At 43.9% G+C, this 22,377-nt stretch overlaps 1 protein-coding gene and 1 non-coding gene across 21 annotated transcripts in view; both read right to left on the bottom strand.

Moving 5' to 3' along the window:
- Positions 1–22,135, bottom strand: part of DCAF1 (DDB1 and CUL4 associated factor 1) — an 89,448-nt gene extending 67,313 nt beyond the window's left edge. For 5 of the 20 annotated variants that reach the window (XM_060402509.1, XM_060402516.1, XM_060402508.1 and 2 more), the window contains exons 1-4: positions 14,707–14,811; positions 9,379–12,373; positions 6,095–6,212; positions 1,527–1,603 (exon numbers count right to left, since the gene is read on the bottom strand). In XM_060402509.1, the coding sequence (XP_060258492.1) occupies positions 1,527–1,603; positions 6,095–6,212; positions 9,379–9,556 (373 nt within the window). In that variant the 5' untranslated portion in view covers positions 9,557–12,373; positions 14,707–14,811. Of the gene's footprint in view, positions 1–1,526; positions 6,213–9,378; positions 12,374–14,028; positions 14,086–14,706; positions 14,837–21,474 lie in introns of those variants that run through there. The other 15 variants (XM_012099990.5, XM_042236160.2, XM_060402512.1 and 12 more) reach the window with 8 other exon arrangements.
- Positions 3,824–3,896, bottom strand: TRNAG-UCC (transfer RNA glycine (anticodon UCC)). The gene has a single exon. It is a non-coding gene; the product is annotated as a tRNA-Gly (tRNA).
- Positions 22,136–22,377: the final 242 nt, after the last annotated feature.

Genomic DNA, 22,377 nt, shown 5'->3' with positions numbered 1-22,377 from the left:
TGGTCATCTTGGTCATCAACTTCTGAGCTCCTAGAAAAAGAAAGGAGGCCAGGAATCTAGGATTCACTCAATACACAGCCTAAAAATGAAAGAATTCGCTAATCGTTGGGAAAATTATTGGTTTGCTTTTAAAACAGGTATCATCTATTTCACTTAATTTTCCTTTTAGAGTGGCAAGTTTAGTCAAAGGATACAGTTTCAGATGAAGATATATGTTGCTGATAAAAAGTTTTTACCAAGCTGTAATTAATACCGCAAAGTAATTCACAAAACAGAAGTTAGAGAATGGCATCAGAAAAACAAATGTGGACCTCAGATTACCTAACTTTCTCTGTTTATAAATGATGAAACTAAGACCCTTATTCTTTTTTAAAGAAATTATGCCTAGTAACAAATATGTTTTAATATAAGAGACAGAGAGGAAATATTGTCTTTAAATCTCTACTAAAAAAAGGCATTCTTCTCTCCCTTCTTCCTTGTTACCATTTCATCCTTTCCAAGGCAATGTCACTAAGCATGATAATCTCTTTTAATCCTTTTCACAATCCCATGAGTTAGTTTATTTTCACTTTCCCACTTTTTCTTGCTCTTACTGCCTTACTGAAGATGTGAGTTCAAAAAGCAAACAGTTCTCAAAGTCACAAGCGGGCATATCTAGGACAAGAGCAGCAGGTAACATCACCTAATAACTAGACACTCAATCTAAAATGCCTAGCTTACTTACATTTGGGAATAAAAGTCTAAGAAACAGAAGCATAACACTGGTACATTCAGGTGGATAGACAATGTTCTTATTTTTATTAAGTTCCACTCATTCTCACTGTCTCTCCAGTTACAAGATCTCAGTCTCTTCTCTCCAAAAAGAACTGCTTCTGGTTTTATAAAGAGAAAATTGATATGCCACGTGGACCCATATGACTTAAGTTGTGCCCCCTGGTAATCTACCTTCGAACATAAAATGGCAGTCTCAAGTCCCACATAGTTCTGTACTGTAGCAAATTCCATGCCAAGGCAGGCTGGGTCTTCATGGCTCACTGACCCAAAAGAAAACCACGTTAACCTGAGGTAGCATATTTTAGCTATGGAACACTAAAGTAGACACCAAGAAGTCCATTTATTATTTAAGGTTCCAAGTATCAACTTCATAACTAAAAGGCATTAAATGCATTCTCAACCACATTCCCCCACTAGTAAAAGGATAATTATTGTTGTTAGAAAGATGAAGGCACACAAAGTATAGCATCTTTTGGTTCAAAAGTCAAAAAGAGAGAACATTTTAACATTTTTTTTTTCTTTTTAAATCTCTGTAATCATTTCAACTAATAAGGTATATCTATATAATATCCTTTAAGTACTTGATAAATATTAAAAATATTTCCATTTTTCCCGTAATGTATTTTTCCTTGCTGCCCCCACCTTGAGCAATATTTTAAGAAATTCTATTTCAACTGAAAAATAGTCCTTATAGTAAGCAGTTTTCTTTTGTAAGAAAATTAGAGCCAGAATTAAGAAAACACAGATCTCACCAGGATGCCGATCATCAAATGGGTCTGGATCCCCCTTACGATATTCTTCAGTTTCTTTTTCAATCAATTCAGACATCCTAATACAAAGGGAAGACAAGGTCAATGCTAAACAAGCATACAAAAGAAAGATATACCACCACCTACAATAGTCAATGTTAACAGTCAAGGTACAAAATAAAAGCAAAAAATTAGAAAGAGGGTGTTGTCCTAACATAAAGATCTAACCAACTATCCCATAAAACAATTTCCACTCCCCAATTCATTCTTCTCTCCAACTCTCCTGTCTCAAAAAACAGCACTACTATCCCCTCAGAAGCCAAAAACCCAGGAGACATCCTTAAGTCCTTCCTTTTCTCCCCTTCCCCACTGCAATAATTCGTATTAGCTCTACCTAACAAAATATCTCCTGACTTCAATCATTTCTTTAAGTCTTGACCAGAAATGTCCAGACCATACTGTTTTGGACTCTCTACTCAAAACAGCAGACTTCAGACCTCTTCTACTGTTCTTGACTTTGTTCAAATTACTTACCCTCTCTGTGCCTAACCTGTAATATGAGGATAACAGTGCCTATCTTAAGAGTTTCCCTGAGGTTTAAGTTAATATATACGTACTCTGCTTAGAACAGAGCTTGACATCAGAGCTACTTAGGTGTTGTTCCTATGAAAACTGGGAATCAAAAACAAAAGGGGGGGATTCATGAGAGAGGGGACATATGTATACTTATGGCTGATTCATGTGGATATATGGCAGAAACCAACACAATATTGTAAAGCAATTATCCTCCAATTAAAAATAAACAAATTAGGGGGAAAAAAAAGAACAAATGGGGCTCCCTCAATGGCTTAGTGGTAAAGGATTCACCTGCAAATGCAGGAGACATGGGTTCATCCCTGTTCCAGGAAGAACTCACAAGGTTCCAGAAGACTCAGAGCAATTATAAGTCCATGCACCACAATTATTGAGCCTGGGAGCTGCAATTACTGAGCCCATGCGCCCTAGAGCTAGTGCCACCCAAGCGAAGCTCACACGCTGCAATGAAGACCCAGCACAGCCAAAAATAAACAAATAAAATTATTACTAAAAAAAAATAGAAAACCAGTTAATCTAAGGCAGATACTGATGCGATACAGCAGGAGGGAGGCTTCTGGAGGTAGTTCTCAAGTTCTATAACTTGATCTAGGTGATGATTTTACAAGTAAAGAATCCATCAGAGCATTATACAACACACAGTCATTGCTTAGTATGTGTAAGGAATTGGTCCCAGGACCTCCCAGGGACACTAAAATCCTCTGTCAAGTCCTTTACATAAAAATGGCATAGTACAGTTGGCCCTCCACATTCACAGATTCAAGCAACCATGGGTCAACTATAAATTACTGCACTGGCCAAAATGTTCATTCAGGTTTTTCTATAACCTCTTACAGAAAATACTGTAGGAAATAACAGCGAACTAACAGACCCACAGTTTGGAGGATGGCAGGCATTTTGCCCCATCTAAAACATACTTTTAACTCATCCTATTGCATCTTTAAATTCTCAGTCTAGCCTTGAAGATATCTTTTGCAATCTTGCTCCATGTAATTTTAGCTTCCATTCCTAACATATACTCACCCTGCACTCTGGTGGAGCCCATTTCCTCCCTGCCACAGAAACATGCCGTTCATTCTCCCCTAGACAGATACCTTTTTCAGGCATATTTTCACTTTTCCTAGAAAACCTTGTCTTCTTTGCTTTTCATCAATATATGTTCTAACAACTTTCAAGCCCCTGTTCCAAGGAACCTTTACCACATACTATATTGGAAAGCCCACTGCATTTGGAGTTAAAACCCAGTACCCTAACCTTAGTTTTCTACTGTCTGGCTACAGTCTTTTTCAAGTAGCTCAGAGGATGGCTATCTTTTAACAACGTGGCTGTCAGTGATACTTTTACTAACAAATGAAGAAGCTGTCCTGATAAACAAAAGGTCCTCAAACACTTGAGTGAACAGATGAAACAGGCTTATTCAAATCCTTTCCAGTTTTCTAAGCCCCGGAATATTCACAAACCATCTGCCCGATCTAGCACTTCATTACATACTATTCTGTACCACTACCCACTTTTTTTAGATCCATTTAGTTGCCTCCCAGATAGTTATCTCCTTGAACGTAGGGTTCCTCTAGTTTAGGCTTTGCACTGCTGAATACCACAGTATAATGACAAAGTTCAGGGTCAAATATGACAAGTAATATGAAATAATCCTGAAAATAAAGTTACTTGTTTTTGGCCTCACCGCACAGCATGCAGGATCTTAGTTCCCCAACCAGGGATTGAACCTGGGCCCTTGGCAGTGGAAGTGCCAAGTCCTAACTACTGGACCACCAGGGAATTCCCAAAAATAAAACATTAAAAAACATTTTTTGAGAAATTTAGTGAATATACCATGAACAGTACCATTTATCACTCTCTCCTCCTTTCAAAATTACATCAATCAATAATCCACATGTCAAATGCACAATATTTAAGATTCTTTCATTCATATGGCTACATTTCAAGTAGCTTGTGATTAGTAATTCTTAACCTCCAATGCCTCTACAAATGAAAATCCACTTTCCACCAGTCAGCAAAAATCCTTTCCCTAAAATAAAAACATTCACGTTTTGCATCTGTCAAGAGCAGTTATGAACAAAGCATTTATCCCTGTTTAACCTTTCATAAGACCATAGTTTTCTTTATCCCTAGAGAATAGATCATTGCGCAAACAAAAATTTTTTTTCTCTGTTATATCAGAGTTAGGTATAAAAGAGCCTGTTGTTTCAAAGGCTTCCTGTTAACAAAAATCACAGGTATCCCTCCCTAGTCTATTTTTCACTCTCTCTCCTCAACGCAGTCATTCAATAAAATTATGTACCACACAGTTCACTATGTATAAGGCAAAGGGCAAGTCTTCACTGTCTGAAGAGACACAAGGAGACACCAATAAAAATGAGAAGTACTTGCCCTCAGAAAACTTACACTTTAGTAAGGAGACACATGTAAAATGATAATTGCAGTACAAGTGGTAATTATTTTACCACTTGAGAAAGATTTTTTAATCAAAATATAGTTGTTTACGATGTTACTTACCACTGCACAGCAAAGTGATCCAGTTATACATATTTATACATGCATTCCACTTTTAAATATCCTTTTCCATTACGGCTTATCGTATGATATTGAATATAATTCTCTGTGCCACAGCAGGACCTTTTTGTTTATCTATTCTATATATAAAAGGCTAGATTTGCTAACCCCAACCTCCCATTCCACCCCTCTCCCAACTCCCTCCCCTCCCCTCAGCAAACACCAGTCTGTCTTCCTATGTCCATGATTCCATTTCTGCTTCATAGACAGGTTCATCTGGGTCATACTGTGTCATATTTTAGATTTCACATATAAGTGGTATCATATGGTATTTACAGACGTGATTCTTGAACTGCTTCCTGAAAGGACTAGAGCTTGCCAGGCAGATATACCAAAGAAAGGCTTTTCAAGCCAAAGAAACAGCAAGTATAAAGGCAAACACTGGAAAATATGGTGCTATTCCTCACTGAAAAAGAACACCACTATGAGGCAGAAAAGGAAGTAGGGGCCAAATCATAAACAACATCATAAGCCACTCTAAAAAGTTTACATTTCATTTTGTAGGAAAAGAGAGCCAGAAAAGAATTACGAGTTGAGGTATGACAGTCAGAGTTGTGTGTGAAAAAGATAAATCTTTCAGCAAAGAGAGTGTTGTATTAGAAGAGGGTACACTGGAGACAGAGATCGTGCACACTGCCTAGTAAGTCAGCCAAGATATGATCAACACCTAATGAAGAGAGAGGGAAGGGGAGAAGAGGAAGCAGAAATCCTCAGGGCTTGGTGACTAGGTAGTGCTAGGAAAGGAATACACTAGGGAGAATGGTTTTCAGATTTTAGTTTAAAACCACTTGCACCAAGGCAGGGAGTACAAAAGCACATGCTGTGAATGCAGACGGAGGCAGGATGATGGTAAGAAGCTCTATTTTGGACACAGTGCGTTTCCAGTGTCTGTGGAACAACCAGGAAAGGATGTATACACCAAGTAGCTGAGAAATGGGTCTACAATTTTTATAAAGAGGAGCCTGAGGTAGAAAAAGAGACTGAGAATAATTTTTTAAATCATGGACAGAGGTGAAACTATCTAGGTAAAACACCTAGGGTGAAGAGAGAAGAGAACCACCAACAGAACTCTGGAGCTTGAGCACTGGCAGGAGAAGAACCTAGGAAAGAGCAGGACAACAAAAGAGCCCGAGAGGAAAAGGAAGCGACTGCAAAAGCTTCAAGACGTAGAGACATAAAGACTAGCTCTGACAGGGCAAGAAAATGTCTTTAGGATTCACAGGGTGATAATGTTCTACACTGTTCTCTAGGGTTTTTCTTTTTTGGCCACGTTGCACAGCTTGCAGGATCTCCGTTCACCAACTGGGTGCTGAGCCTGTGCCCCTGGCAGTGAAAGCCACTGGACCACCTGGAAATTCCCAAGTTTCCTTTAAAAATAAACACCACCACTTAACCGGCCCTACCTGGTAAGGAGGGGTACCATGTCCTGCCCACTGCCATGCTCCTTCTCCCACTGCTCCAGCAGGGTAGTGAGCTCAGCTTTGGAGTCCACGTGCACCGCTACTGTAGTCATGGCTTGACCTAGGGAGAAGCAAAACACACACACAAATGAACACAGGCCAAGAAACCCAACATACTGCCTACAAAAAGCAGAGTGAGGAGGGCGGGGAAAGGATGAGCAAACAAGGAAAACAGAAGTACGGGAAACTGAACCCTGGGATAATTTTATCTGTGGTACAGTGCAAAATCTGAGACTGGGGACCTGGACACTCATAAAGGTCTGGCGAACAAGTCTTTTCACCTTTCTCAAGCTGTTTGCTAGACTTTGGGAACTGGATCAAAATCATGATTTTTAACCTTTCTATAAGCAGACTTCCTGAGAAGCAGACAAAACCCATGGTTTCCTTCTCCTCTCAGAAACACACATACTTGTATCCCTGCTTTTCAGAAGTTCACTTTATGCCACATCATTTTTATGGCATCACCGACTCAATGGACATGAGTCTGAGCAAACTCCAGGAGACAGTGAAGGACAGGGAAGCCTGGCATGCTGCAGTTCTCTCAGCTCAGAAGTCAAACACAGCTTAGCAACTGAACAACAATTTTTATGAAAGACCTACATAAGTATCTGTTTTTGCTAACCCAAAGAAATCTGAAGAGGATATTGTGTTGGTTTCGCAGCAAGCCATTCTCACTGCTGCAACCCCAAGCAGAGAAAGGCGCCACCAAGCTCCTTTCATACGAACTACACTCAGCAATAAGCTACTATAGCTCTGAACTGTGCCTACGCGCATCTGGGCTTTATCTCAATTTTTGTGCATCCATTAGCAACAAGTGTCCTGAGGCAACTGCTTCACTTTATGTCATGTCAGTTCATGAAAGGTCTCACAGGGACACTCTACAACCTGTCCCTGCACATTATTATGTACAATAATCCCAAACCTAGATCTGAGGTCCAAACCTGGGAATCCCAAATTTAGATCTGAGGTCCAAACCTGTGAAGCTGCTCTCTTAATTTAAAAAAAAAAGATAAAAAATATAGCAAATACTCCCAGAAAGACTGTGTTCTTGTAAGTCTTCAGGGGAAAATTCTATTAAAGATAAGCAACACACTCCTGCTAATTCTTAACAAAAGATCAAGAAATGAAGTGGTTATCATTACCAATATGAAAGCTGGGAAGGAATATTATAAACTAATTTGTTCTTCAGGCTTCCTAATCGATCTCACAGCTCCTGGAAGGAGGGTAACAGGCTGGAGAAAGGCACAAAAGTTGCTGAGCTGAGTGATGAGCCCAGGGGTGCAGGACAGGGAGTTGAGACAGGCTCTGGAGGAGCCATATGAGACATCGACTTGGGGAAGAGAGGTTTACAAGGGATTCCAGAAGGGATAAATGACACCCAAATGTTCAGATGGTTTACTTCTCTTGCCAAAGCAGTCTTAGGATCAAAATGTCAAATCCTGACATGCAAATGTATATTTTCACAGACACAGCAACCATAAAAAACTTTGAAAAAAAAAAAAAAATTCACTAGCTCATCTAGGATTATTTTGTTCATTCTTCCAAAGGCATCTAACGTAAGACCAAAAGAAATACATTTACCATCAACCCTCTAAATTTTGGGCTTCCCTCATAGCTCAGTCAGTAAAGAATCTGCCTGCAGTGCAGGAGACCTGGGTTTGATTCCTGGGTCGCCAAGATTCCCTGGAAAAGGAAATGACAACCCACTCCAGTATTCTTGCCTGGAGAATCTCATGGACAGAGGAGCCTGTACAGTCCATGGGGTTGCAAGAGTTGGACACAACTTAGAGACTAAACCACCACCACCACTCTAAATTTAAACATTTATCTTTTAATCAAATTGAGGCAATGCTAATAGTAGACAGTGATTCATGTCACCTGAGCTACCCATAAATCCAAAGAATATTTTCAAAACAAAGTTAAAATGCTTCTTTTCTACAAAGAATCCACATTTTCCATTTTCTAGGCAAAGACACAAGAGAAATACTGCAAATGTGACCAAATAATATGGACTTGTGACTTCAACTTGAGAGGACCCAAGGTATATTTCTGACTGCAACCTAACTATAAATGCATTTTTAAAAATAAATTTACTTAGAATGAAGTGAAGTCACTCAGTCGTGTCCGACTCTTTGCGACCCCATGGACTCTGCATGGTATTCTCCAGGTTCCCTTCTTCAGGGGATCTTCCCAACCCAGGGATTGAACCCAGGTCTCTCATACTGCAGGTGGATTCTTTACCATCTGAACCACCAGGGAAGCCCCAGAACAATTACAGGTTTATTTATTTTTTTTAAGTTGTGAAGACAGTAGAGAGAATTCCCATATACCTATCACTCAGTTCAGGTTCCCCTAATGTTATCTTATAGGGACATGATGTCAAAATCAAGAAACTAAAAATCAGTGTATTACTTTTAACTAAACTCCAGATCTGACTCACATTTCACCAGCTTTTCCATTCACATTCTTTTTCTGTTCCAAGATCTCATCCAGGATATATTACTTTTAGTTGTCATGTCTCCCTTTGGTCTGTGACAAGTTTTTGAATCTTCCCTTGTTTTTATGACCTTGACAATCTGGAGGAGTATTAGCCAAGGGGTAGAATGGGGCAATGATTGTATCAAAGTGTCCCCCAATTTTATCAATGTTTTCCTCAGTAAAATTTTATGCTGGGGTAAGAGATCTAAAGACTGAGGAAAGTAGCAACATATGGTAACAGCAAAGTTAATCTCTTACAACACATCCTAAAAGTGCGGGAGAAACGGTTTTACTGGTGCATTCTACCCAACACTTTTAAGAATTAAGATTACTCCTCAAATTATTCCAAAAAATTGAAGAAAAGGCAGACTTCCCAATGTACATAAAGCCAATACTACCCTGATACTAAAGACAGATAATGATATCACTAGCAATCTACAGACTGATATGCGTTATGAAAATAGATGTAAAAATCCTTAAAATACTAGAAAGATGAAAACAGCAGGACATTAAAGAGGATGAGATACCACGACCAAGTGGGATTTAGACCAGGAATACAATGGTGGTTTGATATATGCAAATCAATTAAAGTAACAATACATTAATAGCATGAAGGGGGGCGGTGAGCCTGTGAGTGATATAGAAGCATCTGACAAAATCCAACATCCTTTTGTGAAAAACACTCACTAAACCAGGAAGAGAACCTCCTCAATAGGGCACGGTAAAGAGCATTAATTACAAAAACTCACAGCTGACATGGGCTTCCCAGACAGCTCTGTCAGTAAAGAATCCACCTGCAATGCAAGAAACACGAGTTTGACCCCTGGGCCAGGAACAGTCCCCTGGAGGAGGGCACGGAAAGACACTCCAGTGTTCCTGCCTGCAGAATCCCACGGACAGAGGAGCCTGGAGGGCTACAGGGCCCATAAGGTTGCAAAGAGTCAGACACGACTGAAGCAACTAACAGCTGAAAGCTTTCCCCCGAAAATCTGAAACAAAACAAAGATGTCTGCTTTCACAACTTAAGCACTGTGCTAATTCTAGCCAGAGGAATTAAGACCAAAAAATTAAAAAGCATCCAAGTTGGAAAGAAGTAGTAAAATTATCTTCACTGACAGATCATATGACCCAATATATAGTAAATCCTAAAGAACTGTCGACAAATAAATACTACTGGAATTAATAAACAAGTTAGTAAAGTTATAGAATACAACATTAACACAAAAATTACTTGTATGGCTGCACACCAGCAATAAATAATCAAATATGAAATTAACAAAACAATTTCTCTCAAAATAGCACTAAAAAGAATAAAATGCTAAGGAATCAATTTAAGCCAAAAAGCCAAACAACTTCCTCAAAGAAAATTACAAAACATTGCTGGAAAAAATAAAATTAAAAAAGACCTAAATAAGTGCAAAGACATCCTAGAGTCAGGGATTAGAACACTTAATATTGTGAAGACAGCAATATTCTCCAAAATGGGCAATTGTCAACACAATCCCTATAAAATCTAATGATCTTCTTTGCATTAGAGCAAATATCAATTCTAAAATTTATGTGTAACTGCAAGGAATCCCAAATGACCAAAACAATCTTGAAAAAAACAGAATTCACATATCTGACATCAAAACTTTATGTAAAATAATCAAAATACTGTGATACAGGCATAAGGAAAGACATATATACCAATGCAATGGAACTAAGAGTCCAGAAATAAAATCTTACACTTATGCTCAACTGATATTCAACAAGTAGCCCAAACCCAGTCAACAGCGAAAGAATTTGCTGAAAGACCGTTACTAGAAAGATTAACGGTCTTTCAACAAATTGTGCTGAGACAACTGAATATTCACATAACAAGGAATGAAGCTGGATCCTTGCTTCACATCACATACAAAAATTATCTCAAAATGGTTCAATATAAGAGTTTAAACCATAAAACTCTTAGAGGTAAACACAGGGGTAAATCTTCACGACCTTGAAATTGGGAAGAGATGTTCATCTGACATCAAAAGAGTAAGCAACAAAGGAATAGATAAATTGGACTTCAACATTTAAAACTTTTGTGCCAAATACATTATCAAGAAAGTGAAAAGACAACCCATAGAATGGAAGAAAATATTTGCAAATCAGAGCTGATAAGGATCAAGTATTCATAATATATAAGAATGCCTACAACTCAACAACAACAAAGAAACATCGGCAAAGAAGTGGCCAAAACAGCTCAGGTGGGAGAGCATCAGACTGAAAAATGGGCAAAGTACTTGAACAGGCATTTCTCCAGTGAAGATGTACAAGTAGCCAATAAGTACATGAAAAAAAATGTTCAACATAGTTAGCAATTAGGGAAATAAAAATCAAAACTACAATAAGATACCAATCATACCTACTAGGATGATCAAAACCAAAAAATTGTAAAGGTAGCACTAGCAAGGATATAGATACACCAGAATGAACACTGCCAATAGGAATGTAAAACAACACAACAGCTATAGAAAACAGTTCGATGGCTCCTCAAAAAATTTATAAGAAAAAGTTAAACACAGAATTACCGTGACCCAGCAGTTCCACTTCAAGGAATATAACCAAAAGAAGTGAAAATAGATATTCAAACACTTGTACACAAATGTTCAAAGCATACTCACAATATTCAAAGGATGAAAACAACCCCAAAGGTTCATCAACAGATGAATGGATAAACAAAACGTGGCTATATTCATACAATGCGGTTATTATTCAGCCACAGAAAGGAATGAAGTACTGAGACATGTTACAGCTGTGGATGAACACCAGGCAAAAAAACCCCAACAGAAAAGGTCACATATTCTATGATTCTATTTCTATGAAACATTCAGAATAGGTAAATCCATATACAGAAAGCTGCCGAATGGTTGCCAGGAGCTTGGGGGAGGGAGAAGTAGGGAGTGACTGCTTAACGGATATAGGGTTTCCTTGTGAGGTGATAAAAATTTCTTGGACCTAAAGGAGGTGATGGTTGCACAACACTGCTAATCTACTAAATGATTAATGGTTAATTTATGGTATATGAATTTTACCATTTTTTTTAATGGGGGGGGGAAAGGTCCAAAAGGGAATGCCTCATGGATAACTTAAGCACTCAGCCTAGCAGGGCTTATAAAAGCAAAGTTTAGAGGAAATAATATCTCTAATGAAGGTCAACTCAAGTGCATTAAGATAGTAAAATTTTAGAGTTCAATTTAAAAACACACATGGACTTCTAGTATCAATTTCAAAATTTCAAGTTAACTATGCCCAAATGTAACTATAACTTTGGGAAAACCATTTGCCTAGGGAAAATATAAACTTAAACTAAGATAATAATAGCAATGAAAATTCATTTTACTCTCTATAAAAGACTATTAACAAAGTTCAAAAGGTGTAGCCATCTTGTTATGGACAAGACAGTGAAGGTACATTGCTCCTTCCATGTTCCAAAGTGAGTTCTCCCAGTGGTATGCAGAATTTATGGCCAGTCTAATGATACAACAGTTACCAATCACTGAATACTAGTATGAAATAGACACTTGATTATTATCCTGAAATTTTACAGACATACTGTCCTTATTTTACAGATGAGGAAAGGGGCTTAGAGAGGTCCCCAAGGCCATTCAACTGGTACTTGGTAGAAAAGGGGTTCAAGCATTCAAATTCCAACTCTGCCAACATACCTGTGAGATCTTGGTCAAGTTATTTAACTTCTCTAAACCTCAATTTCCTTATCTGTAAAAGGGAAATGGTTGTTGTAAGAGTTAAACAATAATCATGTCCATTAAATGGAATAATATAAAGCTCTACAGAAAATACGTAGAGGGAATTTACTGGCGATCCAGTGGTTAGGACTCAGGCACTCTAACTACCAGGGCCCTGGGTTCAGTTCCTGTTAGGGAACTAAGATCTCTCAAGCCGCACAATGAAGATAAAAAGTAGAAAGTCCTTTATCCCAAAGGATGCCTGCCGAAGTATTTAGGGGTGCTGCACCTGCAACTTATTTTCAAACGGTTCCACAAAATACATACCACATCTACAAGACAAAATAATAACAACCGTTGACTCTAGACGGATAAACAAGTATTCATTTTATTATTCTCTCAACTTTTTAATATACTTGACTTTTTTTCTAGTTAAAAAGCAGAAGAGAACAAAAGAAAGCAAAAAAAAAAAATAAAAACAGAAAAAAAAAAAAGGCAGAAGGAAACTAAGAAGCATTTCCTTTCCTATATGGACAACTCTCAATACACTGTCAAGTGATAGAAACAAATGTGTGTGTCTGTCTGTCTGTCTGTCTGTCCCTGGAAGAACACGTAAGAAACAGAAAATATTACTTTTTGGCAGGTAACTGACTTTCTGAAGGATAAAGGTAGAAGAAAGATTTTTCACTATGTCACTATCCTAGCTCTACCACTGTCTCACTATTTTGTTACCTTTTGTAACTTTTGAATTAAACCATAAAATCTTGTTTTTTCCTAATACACAGTACTGTATAGCCTATTTGCTTAATTAAAAACTACCCCAAAGCCTAAAAAATGTTTACTGTAAAGACAAAGGTTACAATTCTGAAACAAATACTTGTAAAGCAATCTTCCTTATTTAAAACACACACACACACTGGGGGAAAAAAACAAATTTGGAGCTTCAAGTAAAATGTACCTAATAATTGGTACGACTTGTGAGTTCCTGTATAGCAGTAGTCTATTACTGTCCATAACCATGACAGATACAACATAAATAATTTGGTAAGAAACCAACTTACCTCAATCACTTCAAACTAACAAGTGGTTCATTCTACCAGACTCCTCCTCTATTAAGCCTCACGACTGTACAACAGAATAGTAAAACACTGCGCTCAACAACTGAAATATTTTGAGCATAAAAGGACTTCCTTTATAGTTCCCAAATTCTGTATCAATTTCCTTTATACTAAAAAACATATCACCACTAGAAAATGGATAACTGCAATATACAAAACCCAAATTTTGACAGCATCAAGCAGAAAAATAGCAAATTCCTAAATCTACTAATACAAGCTTACATAAACTTTTTAAGGTTTAATGAGACAAGAAAACTACACAACATTACCAATGAACCTCACTCCGTACATTAACAAAGCGTTTAGAACAAGATGTTACTAATAATTAAAACACGTAGACTAATTTAAAGGCTTCGTTGAAAAGACAAGAGTAAGGAAAAACTGAGGCCAACGTGACATGGACGAGTGATCTGGGACTCAAAAAGAACCTCTACAAACAGCCCCAAACTACTTCCTCAACAAAAAAGATACCGAGCGCTAACAGTGCAATAAGAGGAAGTGAGACGCAAACCATCTAAGAAGAGAGAATTAAGCAAACGAATGACACTCAGTTAAAAACAACTATAACCCTCGTTAACAGGATCCCGGGAAGGCTGGCGGGCGCTCCAACGTTTGGCTCTAATCTGCAGAACCTCACACCTCGCCTTCCGCCCCTCCCCTCCACCAGGGGAGTGGGAGGAGTCCCGGGAGAGCCCCGCCCCACTTCGCCCGAAAGAGAGCCGGGCGGGTGCAAGAGGGAGGTGGCACGAGGCCGAGGGAGGAGAGAGCCCGCCCAGGTGACTGGAGCTAGAGGCGGAGACACAGAATGGGAAGGGGGCCGCCGTAGGGCAAAGAAGATGGAGACCAGCCCCCCACCCACCCACCCCCGGCCCGTACAGATCGAAGACTAGGAGGACTGGGAAGTAAAAGGTGATGAGTGGAATGAGAGGCGCCCCTCCCCCAGGCAGGGGCGGGCACACCCTTGCTCCCCACTCCGGGCGGAAGAGTTACTCTTGGGAAGCTTCTTTTGCGGACTGGAGGAAGAACGTGGAGGCCCCGCCCCCGAGCCCAAAATCTGGAGGAGTAAAAGTCTAATCAGGCCCTGGACCAAGCCTCCCGGGAGGCCCGGCCCGCCCCCTCCCAGCCGGCGGCCCAGGCAGGTGCCGCCCCTCCCCCAGCCCGGCGCCCACTCTCCCGCCCGCCCGGCCACGCGCCCAGTCTCCTCGAGCCCCTCTCAAAGAGCCGTCCCCCTTCCTTCCCCACTCACCTTCCCGGGCGGCTCCGCCGCTCCCCCTGACCCCGCCAGCGGCCACAGTTCACCCACACCGCCTCAGGTCCCGCACTCACTCTCACTCACACACAGCGCGACCACGGCTCCGGAGCGGCCCACATATTATGCGTCACTCGCGTGCTACGTGCCCTGCGCGCGCGCGCGCGCTCCTCCCGACTTGGCGCGAGGACTGCCGGCAGGAGGCGGGAGGAGAACACCAGGGCCAGCCCCGGCGCCGCCAGGGAAATAAAGTTCCGCCCCTAGGGGCGGCACCCACCGAGTCGTGGTTGGCGCGTGGGCATTTTGCCCCGCGCGTTGACTTCTGGGGTTTGTAGTTTTCGTATAAACGCGAACTGCTACGTACTTATTGGCTGTTCAGGAAGACGGAAGCGAAAAGTGAGGCTCGATCCTCCCAGACCAACACCGGAACTGCTGGATTACCTTCTTAGTACTTTATTCGGCCCTGTGTGACATGTAGAAGTCTTTTAGTCTCCCATTTGCTCCATTGGACCTAGAACATACCAGGATCTAAGAAAATATTTCCCAAAGCGTGTGAGAAATCACAACACTCATTAAACAAAAGGCTTTAGTTTTTGTCTTTCTGTTCAAGACCTAGCCTGTAGAATCAATAAAAATTCGTCCTAGGTATTATATGTGAAGCAGAGCAAAGGAAAGAATCAAAAGGAAATAGATTAAGGGAGAGCTGACTTCGGACGTCATCTAATTTCTTTTGCAGCTGGGAAAAGTGAGACCGAGAGAGTGAATGACTTGCCTAACATCACGCAACCAATTAGCAACAAAACCAGAACGACTCTTGACTCTGACTCGGGGATTCCTTTTTGGAGACGTGAAAGGTAAGCCCCAGAGCTGAGCATACTCTCCCTAACGAGGTCCTGCTGCTGCTGCTGCTGCTAAGTCACTTCAGTCGTGTCTGACTCTGTGCGACCCCATAGACAGCAGCCCACCAGGCTTCCCCGTCTCTGGGATTCTCCAGGCAAGAACCCAGCCTTTATTCCTAGGAGTCCTGAGCAAGTTCCTATGCATTTTTATGGTATCCTCACAGCGATTTCACATGGGAAACATGGGGCACAGCAAGTTTGCTGCCATGCTCAGGCTCCATAGCTAGTATGAAGCTAGCCAGAGCCTGGGTGCTGGGTCTCTTAGTTCTGTTGCTCACAGGGCCCCATTACCCGCCTTTAAGAAGAGACCTCCCTGCTTCACTTAGGTGTGTAACTTTAAACAGCTGATGCTCAGGCACGAAATTCTAGAATGTTGGGTGGCAGTACGCAGACATGTCACCTCTCTGCAATGCCACACAGTTCTGTTCTCTGTGCTTCTGGGATTTTGCCTCTCAGTAATAGCCACAAGCATTTCCTTTGACTTCGTAGCTCTGCTGCTGCTAAGTCGCTTCAGTCGTGTTTGACTCTGTGCGACCCCATAGACGGCAGCCCACCAGGCTCCCCCGTGGAGCCAAGTGTTTACCCACACTTTTTCATATAACCCTCACTACCACCCCCACAGAGGAGAAATCTCAGCCCAGATTGGTTCCCCACAGAATGGGGCCCGGGTTTGTGGGTGCAGAGGCTGGACCAATAACTTTCCTACATCCGTCTTCCAGCACTCCTTCAGATGACTTTCCTGTTGTGATTCCGTGGACCATGAACCCAAAATGCGTGAGCATGGAGCATTCAAGCCTTAGATACCCTCCCTCTATCCATGATCCAGCCAGTGCGGTGCAGCTTCCCCATTGACTGGGGTCCTGAAAGGCCGACCTCTTGTGGGAACCCAGGTTCGCAGCTCCTTTTCTCCTGTCACAGCCTCAGCCTGCCACCAGATGGCGCTGCTTATCTTCAGAAAATCAGCCTGGGGTGCTGGGTAAATGATGGGAATAAAGGGTATATCCCAGAGGGCCTTTGGAGAAACCAGGGCCCAGGGGGCTGCAGAAGCAGAAAAGGAGCTATACAGAGCCTATCTAGCAACTGCTCCCTCCATAATCTGTTCTATAATGCCTGCGGCCCCCCATCTCTGCCAAAAGCTCCCCACGTATGTAGCCACACACCTGCAGGCGCTCCTAGCCTCCCCTGGGCTGCACATACATTTCATGCACACTCACTGACACATTTCATAGGTCAAGCACAGGTGCTAGAGACTCAAGGACTCCCGCGCACTGGCACCAATCCTCACAGCCAGCCTTTTCACATTTAAGTACATGCAAACAAAGCTACAAATAATCAGGCTCACACTCTCAGCTTGGCCTGGCACATCACGCCTGAGTCATTGGAAAAAGAGATTCCTTGGCCTCTTTGGAAGAATATTTCTGCACTCTGTCTCCCTCCACTCTGCCTGTGCCCTTCTTCTGCTGTGGTTCACATCAAAAAGAAGCATCCAAAGGGCAAGAAGTCACGCTTCCAGGGCTGCCCAGTGGCAGAGGGAAGGCAAGAGCAGCTCAGCGCCAAGTCCCACAGATTTAGGTATGCTCCATCCAGCCTTCCTCCCCACACATGCCCATGCACTGGGCTAGAAAAAAATTGATAACGTCAAGTCCTCTGCATTTTGGCATTCTCCTCCCCTTTCCCTTGTCTCCTCTATCCCTCCCTCTTCCCTTTTCCACCTCCCCTTCTCTCCCATCACATCCTTCCGTGTTCACTGGACCCAGGCGCTCCCATTACCCACTCCCACCCGGTGTCATCACAACTCCTGCGCCACCGCCTCTCCCCCGCATCTCTTCCCACTCTGCTGTTGGTTGAACAAGACTATCTCGTGTCCAGCAGTAACAGGTCCAAGCTCCAGGGATCCCAGCTTCGACCAAAAGGGAATTTGAATCATTCCCTGGGTGCCTTCCCCCTTCCTGGGAGCCCCCTACAGCCCCCTAGGAAGATGGAACACTGCCCTCGTTGCAAAGGCAGTGTGCAAAGCAAGTACCCCTGCATGACTGCATCCAAGTCCACTAATTCCATTTCACAGAGTGAAAAACCACCGAGGCTGCACCTCATCCAGTGGTCACAGACACTGCAGTCTCCAGAAGTCAGCCCCCTGCCCTTGCCTCCAGCCCACACAGGAGTCAGCTAAGAAATGAAACAGCAGCCCCCCTGCAAGCCCTGCCATAACTCCCATGCAACCAGGGCCCCAGCCAGAATGAGGAGCTCCCTGCAATATTTAAGACAGACTTCTCTATTTTTAGTTGTTCTTCATCTGAAATTAAAATGGAACTGGACATGCTGTATTTTATCTAGCAACCCCACCTCAGAACCACTGCTCAGCCACAGACCACCCCCAGGACTCCCCTTGGTGATTCCCTGGGTCTCACTTAAATCATCTGCAAAATAGTTAGGAACAGCTGCCTCCTAGTGGGTCTCGTTAAAGGTTAGACCAGCCAGGCAGTCAAGGCTGCCTTATCCAAAAGCTCATCTGGGTGATATCAGGTTCAAAGTCCTCCGTTCTCTCTTGAACGCTGTCACTGATGGTCACAGATAAGAAAAGTTTCTTTTCCTCTTCATTGGGAAGTTTGCAGAAGGAGATAGGTCATCAGCTGAGTCTAGCTTTGGAGGTCCATAGCCCTGTGTCGTAATTCTGCTGCTCCCATTGCCCGGCTGTGGGACCTTGACCTTCACCTCTCAAGAAAGGTGAGTTTCTCCAGCTGGAGAAAGGGAATAGTGCCTCCTACCAGCCTTGCTATGAGGACCAAGTGTGATCATGCCTGTAAAGTGCTCAGCTTGGGGACTGGCGCACAGGAAGTGCTAGCTAAGTGGTGGCTATTTCTATCCTAACTTTTCTTGGCCTCTGGCTGTCCCTGCTGCCATCCTGCAGGACCACATCAGCCCTGGCTGATTTCTGTTTGCTCCCGGTATTACTGCCTGCTGGAAGACCTCAAGCTTTTCTCATCAAAATGAGAAATGAGCTCCTTTCCAGAAAAATCCTAAGGCATATTTTCAGACACACTGGGAAGCAGTGGAGTAACCATCCTTAGGGATCATCTGTCCACTCTCTGGCCCAGCACAGAACTCTGAGTGGGTCAGAGGGTAGATTTAAGAGGATCGGCTCCTAGGCCTCCTCATGCCTGAAAAGGCTGCCGTCGATCAAGGGTGAGGGTGGTCAAGGCCATGTTGCCCTCCCCAAACCAGCCTGTCGACTCTGCCTCCCTGCAGAGATGAAGCCTGCATCTGGAATCCTGCCCAGGGCACACTTACTCCTTTCCCTGGGCTCCTCTGCCTGGATGGCTATGTCACAATCAAAGTAGAGGCCACGGGGATGGCCAGAGATTATGTCCCCAGGCCACCCTCACAATGGACCTGCCCAGCACACACGGGGGCTGGAGCATGCAAAGGCCCAAACTCTGTCCTCCAGGTGCTCCCAGGACCTGTCAGATCCCTGAACCTCGCTGCCCGTCATCATCCTTCCTGACTCCTGGGGCCCTGCTCTTCCCAGAGGCAGTGCTGCAGGTAAGAGTTCAAGGTTGGCGAACAGGTACAGGCAAGGTAGGGAGAAAGCAGCCCTGGCCTCTTTTGCCTTAGGTTTCTAGAATTGTAAATCCTTCGGAAAAGAAACAACAGCAAAGTCAGCATTGAAGAGAGACGCTGTTGCTCTTTTGACAATGCCTGTTTGTAGCTATGAGACTTCTACAGGATTCAGGACACTCTGGCCTTCAACTATCACTTGAAGGTCCTCTACAGACTTCTCCGGGAGACCCTGATGAAGACTCAGGTCGGATAAAGCTTCCCACCCCATCAGTTCCTTCACTGGGAGGGGAGGCTGGGAGCAGAATGACTTTGTTTGATGAGCGGAAGCTGGTCTGACCCCCAATTCAGAGAGACCCACCACCACCACCTGCCCCACCCCTAAACTCAGTGTCGATGAACCTGGACCCCAAAGAGATACTGGCAGATGTGGGCAGGGGTCAGTTAGACCTAGGAGCCGAAGCCATCAAGATATGTGGCGGGGGTGGGGGGATCGGTGCGGTGTGCTTCTAAATGCAGCAGGTGTCCTGGGCTCTTACCATGAGGCACTTCCTCTTCATTCCCTCAGAGGTACGGGGTGTCTCTCCATGAAAAGTCACATGATGTTCCTGAGGGGAGCCCCTCGGCCCACCTCCTGCTTCACCAGCCCAGACTTGTCACAGGGGGCCTTTTGTGAAGTCACAAAGCTGGCTGCCTCCTGCCAGGACCAGAGACCAGGACAGCCAGGGACTACTTACTGGGCATCATTCAGAAATGCCCTTTGGACTCTTGACAGGGGTCTGGAGGGGCTCAGGTTGTAGGGAATGTGGGACTCTGTTGGAGACCCAGGGAAGCAGGCAGTGTCTCAGATCCTGGTCATTGCCAGGAAATGAGAACAGTTGGGGCTGTTTGGCTGTGGGTTTATCCCTCAAGGGCCAGGGGTAGTGGGGAAGGATTATAGGCCGCAGCTGAATGCATAGAGGTCCTAATCACTGATGTTCTTGGGGTTTCATGGCAAAGAGAGGTTAAGGGACCAGATCTTCCCTCGGTGCAATCCATCCATGATCATCTGCTTATCGATTCCACCTGCTTCTTGGGCAATGCAGCCAAATTCTGCTGCGTTAATAAGCAGCCTTGATGTCCTTGACAGGCACCTTCGCCTGTGGGACTGCTCAGGGATAGAAGACTGTCAGAAGAAATGCAAGTTCCCAGTGTTCACTCTCTCCAGAGTATTGACATTCCCACCCCGAGGAGCCAACTCAGGAGAGGAAACGGGAGAGAGGAGAAAGCCTCACTCCAAGAAGTGTGGGAAGTCAACCACTATTGCCAAAGGTCACGGTGGGTACAGGGAGGGTGGGGGAGCCACCTGCCAGGAGCCCTGTTCTGAAAACTGATGAATGAAGTCTTTTTCCTTGAAGGATTCCTGTGCTTAACCCTATAACCGAGTCCCTTGGACTGGGAGGCTGCAACACCCAGTGGAGACGACAGGTCCTGTCTGCAAGGGCCCACAGTCTAGGAGCTGAGTGACCGAGCCTGGCTGCCCCCCTTACAGAGAAGGCAAAGGTCCCAGAAAATGGTGGGGCAGCCGGGAATCAGGGGCCCCACCTCCCAGGCCAAGACCTTACATTTCCCTGAAGATAAGAACAGACTGGAATCTTGAGGGCTTATAACAGTTAAGCCCAGACAACTTCACACCACCCCTGAGCGCCTGCAAGTTTGGGTCTCGGGGTCGCTCATTCTTTGGAGAGTGGCTCTTCCCCACGTGGCTCCTCCCTTGGCCATTTTCGTTGCTGCATTCAAATCAGGCCTCCAGGGAGAACCTCCTCCTGTCTGCTCCATGAAGCCCATGGGGTGCTGTGGGGACAGACCTGGCCTGAGGGGTGGGTGACTAGAGGGTGACTGAGCGAGTTTCCCCACCCATTCCTCATAACTTTACTAGGTCCATGGTTTTCAAACTTCGGGAGCATTATTTCAGCACAGAATTTTTTTTTTAACCTAGTGAAATCCTGTCTTGTTCATTAAATAGGTAAAGGAACCATGCTGGAAGTGGCAGGGCATGGTGTGCCAAAGTCCCTACCAACTCTGAGGAACCCCCTACCATTCCAATAAACTCAGTTTTGGAAAAACACATGCCACATGACTTCCAGACCCTTCCAGGTTTGGCCTGCACGTGAAGCGTCAGAGCCCAGGCTTCAGAGGAGGATGAGAACAGGAAAGGCCGTGTTTAGTGGCCACCTTGAAGCCCTGCCCCAAGTAGCTTCCCCACAACCACTTCGAGTTTCTGGTTCTGACTTATTTACAACTGCCTGTGCATCCCCAGCCCCCCTCTTACCTGACCTTCTCCTGCGAACATTGCTTCTCCATTGCAGGCTCTAAAGTCAGCATCCAACCCTCTGTGGCACGAAGGCCACATAGGAGTCCTAAGTCAGGAACACACCAGGCACCTTTCTGTAGCTGAGGTCAGTAGGCAGCAAACAGGAGACTCTTCCTTCAAGCTTTGCTTTACTCTCTCCTGACACCCTTGTAGCTTCCAGAATTGTCTTTTTTTTTTTTTTTTTTAATACAGAAGAGATCCGATTTCATGTGGCTGATAGTCTCACCTGAGAGCCAGGAAAGGCCCAGGGCAGCCTGAGCTGGGGACAAACCCTGTCTTCCCCATTTCTCTTCCCCTAAAATGCAGAGTAGAGGGGACATAGGCAAGGTGGGCTCTCCATGCCACAGGCCAGTAGAGGCCTGGATTCCAGGCACTTTTGTTCCAGAGAATCTCTGAGAAGCATCACGTCCTTGGCTGCTCCCAAGAGGACCACAAATTCAGGAGAGCAGAGTAAAGATGCTGTGGCTCTTGTTCCAGAGAAAGGCAGCTACATAGTGGCTAAGAACAGAGGCTGCTCTGCCTGCCTTCGTGGCTGGGGCCTCAGGGCAAAGAGCAGACACTCGCTCTTGCCAGGATGGTGAGGGAACAAACAGCTACCCTTAGTAAGCAGACAGACAAATGGCGGTTTCTAACCCTGGCCACACATTTGAATCACCTGTGGCATTCTTCTGACCAACCAGTGCGAAGACCTTATTAATTCCACACCAATTAAATCAGTATCTTTACAGATGGGGCTCAGCCATCTTTGTTTTCCAAAGCTCCCCAGGTGACTAATTCACAGCCGAGGCAGAGAACCCATGGCCTAGGAGGAGAGATTAGCATCAGACAGGATTTGGGTGTAATGGTCTTCACCCTGAGGTG

Source organism: Ovis aries, chromosome 19 (assembly GCF_016772045.2).
Source record: "Ovis aries strain OAR_USU_Benz2616 breed Rambouillet chromosome 19, ARS-UI_Ramb_v3.0, whole genome shotgun sequence".
NCBI classification, from domain to species: Eukaryota; Metazoa; Chordata; class Mammalia; order Artiodactyla; family Bovidae; genus Ovis; species Ovis aries.
The sequence above is the reverse complement of the archived record's forward strand: the minus strand, read 5'-3'. Positions and strand labels throughout refer to the sequence as shown.